We start from the raw sequence: 7,456 nt of genomic DNA on the forward strand, positions 1-7,456 counted from the left end.
GATGGTGAGTAGTCATTCCCTTTTGTTAGAAAAGTTGTTAAAATCTCTTTTTTAAATGAGTAAGAGAGATTATAAAGAATAATTATTTATTTAGATAAATAATTCCTAGTCTACATCGTTATGATAGACCTTTATGAGATTGAATTGGTGTTGACCTGACTAATATCTGTAGATTGGATTTTATTCACTTTAGATTTGGCTGTGTATTAGGCTAATGTATGAACAACTTTGTATTTGTATTTTTTCAAAATAAAAAACATTTCCAAAGAGTAAAAAGTATAACATTAATTTTAGTTACATTTTTTTGTGTTACCAAAATTTCATAACCACCATAGAATGCACTTAATTATATAGTATCCTACGAGATAAAAAGAATTCCACAACCAATACATATACTGATTTTGTGTTTCCTTTCATAAAAGTTTTTTTCCCCACAATGCGTAAACCCTCAGTGTCCTTTGACCGCAAGGCAATGACTAACATCTAGCCCCACTGGGGTTCCCCTTTCAATGATCCATCATCCATCTCAATTCCATGCAAACATTGGTCAAGTACTCCACAAAACTAATTAGTTGCACTGAGAAGACTTTTCAGTTCATAGTGGATATAACATAATGTTTCAACTCTTTTGCAAAAAGAACACGAACCCAAGTAAGATTGACAGCAAAAGAATGAAAATAGCAGCCATAAGATTGACATGACCCGAGTTTGTAGATTTATTATTCTCCGTCAATTCTCTACTATCATCAGTTTTGCTCTTCTCCGGATGCTGCGGAATTGCTGAAGAGAAAGGCACTGCTACATCCCAGAAAGATTTGGTTTTGACGGAAATGGCTTCTTTTTCTAGCTCCAGAATTGTTGAAACATCAGTTGGAGCTTTCATGGATAATAACTCTGTACAATGATCTTTTAACACCTAAGATAAGAAGAGAAAATAAATCATGTTAGTGGGATCAAATGTATGAATTTCTTATTTCTTCACAACAGTGCAGCATGGAGACTATAAAACAACAACAGCAATCAAACCAGATTGACATTAGAATCTAGATGGAATCTTAAAATATGATCACCATATGGAAGAGCAATAGTTATGTTAGGTGTGATTATTTTCCTTTGTCCTTTACAAGATAACATCCTATGCCAAATGAAGCAAACAGCAATGATTAATCAGTCATAAATTGAATGTCTAGTGCAATGAAATCACAGAGCAGTATCATCTTATGCTCATGAAGGCTGAGGGTAATCCCTCTGAAAAAATATATCACCATGTCCCTCTAGAATTCATGTCAATCTTTAATTAAATTCTGAGTTCACACAACTTTTATGTTAAGGGCTTGGAAATACCAGTTAGTTGTGCAGAGGCACACCAGACAAGTTCATAATTTAATTGTTTCTTTATAGAACGTATACCCTAATTTAAATAGTTTTCTCAGCAGCAATAAAAAAAAGAATGCAATGATATTCAAACAATCAGAGACATGCAAACAAATCCAACACTCACAAATCCTATACTCTGACTATAGCAGTGGAACTAACCTCAACTGTATCGGAAGGCTGTAAGTAGTCACACACATAAATTCCTGCCAGCCATGGTGCAAAGACTCGTCTAGGAAACGGAAGCATGCACCCTTTTCTGTTATACACAAACAATCAGTGCTTCAAAGTTCAAACCAGTATTAGCAGTTAAAATAACAAGTGTATGAATTAGATCTCAGAGGAATAGAGGATCACTTTTTTCTACAATTAAGGCACAAATGACTTAATCACCCAAAACCTATTGCATACCAACTAAGAAACAAGGTATTCCATGAGGTATCAGGTAAATTGTTGACATTTTAGGACCTTTTTTCGCCCCAGAAAAGCCTGTATGTGTTTGAACAACCAAAAGAGTGAAAGGAAAACCCACATTGCCATACTGTTTTTTCCCTTTATAGTTTAGTAGTTTATGAAGAAAGTAAAATACAACAAATTCTTCATTAAACCATTTTATGAAGAAAATTCAAGTGAGCAAGAATAATCAAGTCACAAATCAATGGGCTTATACCACAAAAGATGGAGCTCTATGCCCTAAATAAACACCTCTTGCAGTGCTTAATGTAAAAATTTAGAGCATAGAAACTTAGAAAGCACCTATTCATTGTAATGCTTTCTTATAAACAAAAACTTAAATATCTCCATGGGATCAAATATATTCCTATGAGATTTTGTTTTTTTAACAAATCATTGTCCATTGGAAAAAGCTTAGACAATATTAAAAAATTCCAATCACACCGTTATTAAGGAGGAGAAAGGGTAAGGATTTAATTTCAGAGAGTTGTCATGAGAGTAATTTTGTAAACTAAACGTAGATTACTCTTAACAATCATGTTTTTTCAATAATGTCCTCATGTTAAAATTAGATAGTAATTTCTATCCAGAGGTAGTTATTAGAAGTTACAGACCTTAACAAATGTAGCACACATTGGGAAACAGGCTTCTCGGTTGATAAATCGCTGGATGCTTCCCTGCCAACATCTGGACCAGAACCTGAATCAGCATCTGCCTCATCACATATTATATCCAACCTACTTTGCAGACTCATAATGATATCTCCCTGTGCACACGGCGTGACCCCGGGAGGTATAGGAAAAAAGAGACCAAGTTAGTGAAGTTTGGAGAAAATACTTTATTCTTCGTAACAAAAAGAAATTGATTAAGAAATTGTAAAGAATATTACAAATAAAATAGAGGACAGCATATCTTCAACAACGGAACAAAAGGAAAATAAAACAACACAACAACAACAACAAAAGCTACCCATCCCTCTGAATATCATTTAGGGAAATCCTCTTAAACATAACTATGTGCTTTACCCCAAAAGGAATCCAATTGCCTAATCATATCACAAACCTAAATCAGCTGATGTGCCAAAGAAACCTCTTTAAAAATGTTAGGTTATGTGCCAACAAAAGTCAGAGTACCTGCTAAAGAATATTAAAAATCCATTGTTTAGGAAAAGAAAAAAAATATTATTAATAAAAAAAAACTAAAATAGGAAAGTCACTGGTTCAATGTGTTTTCTAGAATAACTTTACAAATATGCTACACTCTTCTAGATCATAAACATTAGACTATAGATTTCCAATGTTATATTTCATTCCGTAATCCCAGAAGAGCATTGCACCATCAACTACTAATTCAGAAAATGATATTTCCATAATGGGCAATCTAACTCAAGCCATGAATAAATGAATTGAACAGAACTGTACAGTAAAATCATGATCAGAATAGACATGAGTTAGTGATTACCTTTATGTCAGTGATTGCCTGTGAGATTGGCTCTTTTGAATTCAGATATGCAAAAGAACATACCAAACCACTGAATGAAAGAATACCTACAACGTCTCTTTGGCTGAACGCTTTAAAAATATTAAATGTTAGTTAGAAAAATGAAAACTTCTAATATAACAGAAACAAATAGCAACAAATTAGCACTAAGCATAAATAATATAATAGTATGGACAAACTTACCTTCAAAAGGAGTATTACTCGTAAATGGTAAAAGCAATTCAACTTCATGCACACCATCTGTTGAATATGGCTCACCATCAACAACCTGGACAAAATGATAACAGCAAGGAAAATCTTACCACTGAACTAAAACAATTCAGCACAAAACACGGACAAAACCAATGGCCTGACAACCTTGATTCACAGGCCTAGCAAAGAACAATAACTTAACGGATTTATTGAGTGAGTATATTTCAAGTTCAGAGAAAGTTGCAATATATTTATACACAATTTAGCAGTCAATAGCATTCAGGTTAGGCAATTTGATCCATTCAGTAAATCTTTGGTGTACACAGCTTGTAGCAATTTCCAAAAAGTCCAATAGTTTTTATTGAAAGAAGGATAATGTTTTATAGTAGTGTTATGGGCATGCACTTACTCAGTTTCTTTCACTAAAGCCGAATGCTATAGCATTTAAAGTGGCCTTCTTCAATCTATTATGGGATAAAATTCTTTTGTAGTTAGAACCTTCGCAAATAAATTTGCCACATTCTTTTTACATGCCGATGTTTCAGTAGAATATTGTTAGGGGCTAAAAGGAGTCAGTTACTTGTCCTTTGCATTAACAGAATCACAAAGTCCAAGTTACTTATGTGTGCTAGCATTATATTCCTTCCAATTTCACAAACAAGAACAATTGTGCATAATGTACTTTAAGAATCAGTGAGAGCAGATTAATTACCAATTTACCATCAATCAAGGCCCGTGCACCTTTAAGTTCTTTAGCATGAAGAGATATTGCATGACAAAGAACATCACTGAATGTGTGGAATTTTGACGCATTGTCATGAAATATAGGCAACCTTGCAAAATACAATATCATTTACGAAAGATCAATTTACCAAAAGGTATTTGTCACCAACAAGAATGAATGACGAGAAACTAATGAAAAGGGGACTATATACAGAGTCCCCCCCAACAAACACACACACACACACAAAATAAAAAAGAAATAACAAAATAATATATGGTTGGTAAAATAGCTGCCATGTCCCTTTTTCCCATGTTTCATTTGATTGCTAAGACTTTCTTCCCCAAAAACTATTTTTGACTGAAAGATTCCTCCAAAGTGAATGTATCTAAAACAAGCTTTAATCAAAACATGCATGTTGATCTAAACCACCCACCAACTGATTTTAGGGATACAACTTACATAGCCACTTTAAAGGAGCTTTTTATATTGTAGATATCTTTTACCAGAATGAAAAGAGCAACTTCTCCTTGTTAGGACTTTTACCCTACCTTTGCTTTGTGGAAATAAACCAACGATAGACTTAATTTGTGATTACTTTATACATAACCAGAACCTGTTATTCCTAAGTGAAGCTCAATCTAAACAAAAGTTTTTTCCAATATATAGAAGAGAAAAAACCATATCAATTCAATAGTCAAGTTTATGCATTTAGTTTCACACTATCACTGTATCACACATTGGCACCTGAACTAGCTTGAAAACCTTAATACATGAAGAAACAGATCAATACTTGATAAAGAAACAACATACATAGGGCTTCAATGACCCTAAGGTTAACAAAGGAGGGAAAAATGTTACCTAAGAGTAAAATTGTACATGCACTTAAACGTCTGAAGATAATTTAAGACCTTTCCCATTTTAAAGTCACAAGGCCTCAGACTACTTGATGTAATGTTTGAAGATAAGGAGCAATTTCGACAACTCCACCTGCACTAATAATAATATGATATGAGTAATCAAGTATCATTTCCAAATCAAAGAAAATCAGTGAGACAATCCTGTTTATGATGTCAACTGTTTCGTTAACTAAATACATACAAGAGCCCTGCTTTTACCTTCTTGGGCTATAACAAATGTGAAGAAGCAGCCTTTCATCCCACTCAGCCTCCACAATTACCGCTGCTTCAGCAACCACTTTCACCGTCTGCAATGAAGCATTAATTTAGAAAGCCACTAACAAACAAAATTAAAATCAAATGGAAAATTCACATAATACACGCACCTGGCAAAGAACTATGGTAGAGTTCTTGAAGGCTCCGTCACTAATCCAAACATATATGCCAACAACCTTCATCCCACCCACAAGCATTCTAGACACCTTCATGAAACAAAATCCCAAACCAATTTAATCTATACACACTGTTAGTATGAAAGATTTTTACCCAGACATCTAAATTGTCATCTCCGCAAAAGAGGTAGATAACTATCCACTATTTCAAAAGTCATACACACACAAGCTTCTGATTGGATGACCTTGTAAAACAATCCAGTGCATAAAAGTTAAGGAAAAAATCATCTAAAGATACTTCAATAATTATACACTCGACTGAATGTGTATAAACCGAGATACATCTCAAGTGTACAGAGTAATTTCCAATCTAACTTGACCCAAGCGTTTCTTAACTAATTATAACTAACTAACTACAACGACATAACAGAATAGTAATAGTGAATGGTAACTAGAGAAGTAAACGAACCTGACGAGCATGTTCAGCTACCCAATCCTTATCAATGAAGAGAGAGGAAGTGTCAGATTTGGAACCTTTCTTCTTTTCAGGTTCGGAGATGGAAGAAGCAGGGTCACCGGAATCATTGTTCGGGGTTGGGATTAGGTCGAAGACGAACGCCCGGTCCAAACCGGAGCTGAACTTGCCGATTATTAAACCCACCTGAAAAACCGAGAGAGAAGAAAAAGTGAGAAATGAGAAGGGGAAAAAAATGGAAGGTGGAATTGGGAGAGAAAAAAAGAGGTGCCTCGGATGGAAGTGATGATTGGGCGAGACGATCCTCGATGGGTTTGAGGCGAGTTTCTTCTGCAACCACGGTTTTCACCATTGTTGATCGTTTACGTGAAAATAATAATAATGGAATCTAAGAACCCAAGAGGAAGAGCGTCGTGCTATCACTATCAGTCACAGATGCAAGAAATGGGTTGAAAAGAAATACGGACGACCCGTGGATCAAGCTTCGGAGAGTCTCGATTCAGCCCAATTACAGCTAAGTGGGTCGGGTCTAATAAGGGTTGTTTTCGGCCAGAGAGAGTTAAAAACAATTGAAGTATCATTGTAAATGGAAAATGTTACTCGTCCTTTAATTTTTTATCTTTTATTCAGTCTATAAATTTAAACATTTTAATATATTAGATCGAAAGACAGAGATTAAAAGACTAAAATTTAAAAAATAAAAATTAAATTAAATTTTTATATTATATTTGGTATAAAATATATAAAATTAAACTCATACTATTTGGTGAAAATAAATGCAGTAGGGATAAAAGGGATAAGAATAAAAATTTAAAGGATAAGAATGGAGGTGAAGTTGGAGGATTGAAGATGATAAAAGGAATAAAATAAAAATTTAAAAAGTTAAATAAAAATATTTTTAAAAATAAATATTATTGAAATTTCATTTTTTGTTTCTAAAAATTTCAGTCTCTTTATTTCTAATAGAGACTGAAATTTTATATTCTAAGATTAAAATTTTAGTTTCAATTTCTAACCACTAAATATAATATTAAATTTATTCTTTCAGTTTCGATTTCAATTTTTAAAAACAAACATTATCTTAATTTTTTAATTTGTTAATTAATCATGTTTCCTATACTTAAGAAATCACTACCATTTTCATTTTATTTTTATAATTATTATATATTTGTAACTAACTTGAAGATGAGCCACTTTTCTTCTTCTGCTTGTGAAAAATCACAAAAGTTATTAAGCACAAGCCAAATAGATAAACAGTATAACTAAGCATTTCTCATAGATAAAATCTGTAATTTCATTTTTTTTATCACATAAATTTTCTACACAAACCATATAGAAACTAGGCATTTCTCATAGACAAAATGTGCAACTTCAACTTTCTTTTTAATATTTTTATTATTGTATTCATCAGACTTGTCATAAAACCTTTTTAGTTGATGGTTTTTTTTAA

At 33.1% G+C, this 7,456-nt stretch overlaps 1 protein-coding gene across 1 annotated transcript; it reads right to left on the minus strand.

Moving 5' to 3' along the window:
* Positions 1–318: 318 nt before the first annotated feature.
* On the minus strand, positions 319–6,516 carry LOC107609229 (oxidoreductase, zinc-binding dehydrogenase family protein). The gene is made up of 11 exons (XM_016311110.2): positions 6,278–6,516; positions 6,001–6,192; positions 5,526–5,621; positions 5,359–5,447; positions 5,102–5,230; positions 4,232–4,352; positions 3,511–3,595; positions 3,289–3,398; positions 2,442–2,593; positions 1,537–1,633; positions 319–916 (listed from the first exon to the last, which is right to left on the minus strand). The coding sequence occupies exons 1-11, from the start codon at positions 6,356–6,358 to the stop codon at positions 620–622; spliced, it is 1,449 nt and encodes a 482-aa protein (XP_016166596.1). The 5' UTR covers positions 6,359–6,516; the 3' UTR covers positions 319–619.
* Positions 6,517–7,456: the final 940 nt, after the last annotated feature.

The sequence above is a fragment of the Arachis ipaensis genome, chromosome B7, assembly GCF_059453495.1.
Source record: "Arachis ipaensis isolate K30076 ecotype BB chromosome B7, ASM5945349v1, whole genome shotgun sequence".
In the NCBI taxonomy this organism is placed as follows: Eukaryota; Viridiplantae; Streptophyta; class Magnoliopsida; order Fabales; family Fabaceae; genus Arachis; species Arachis ipaensis.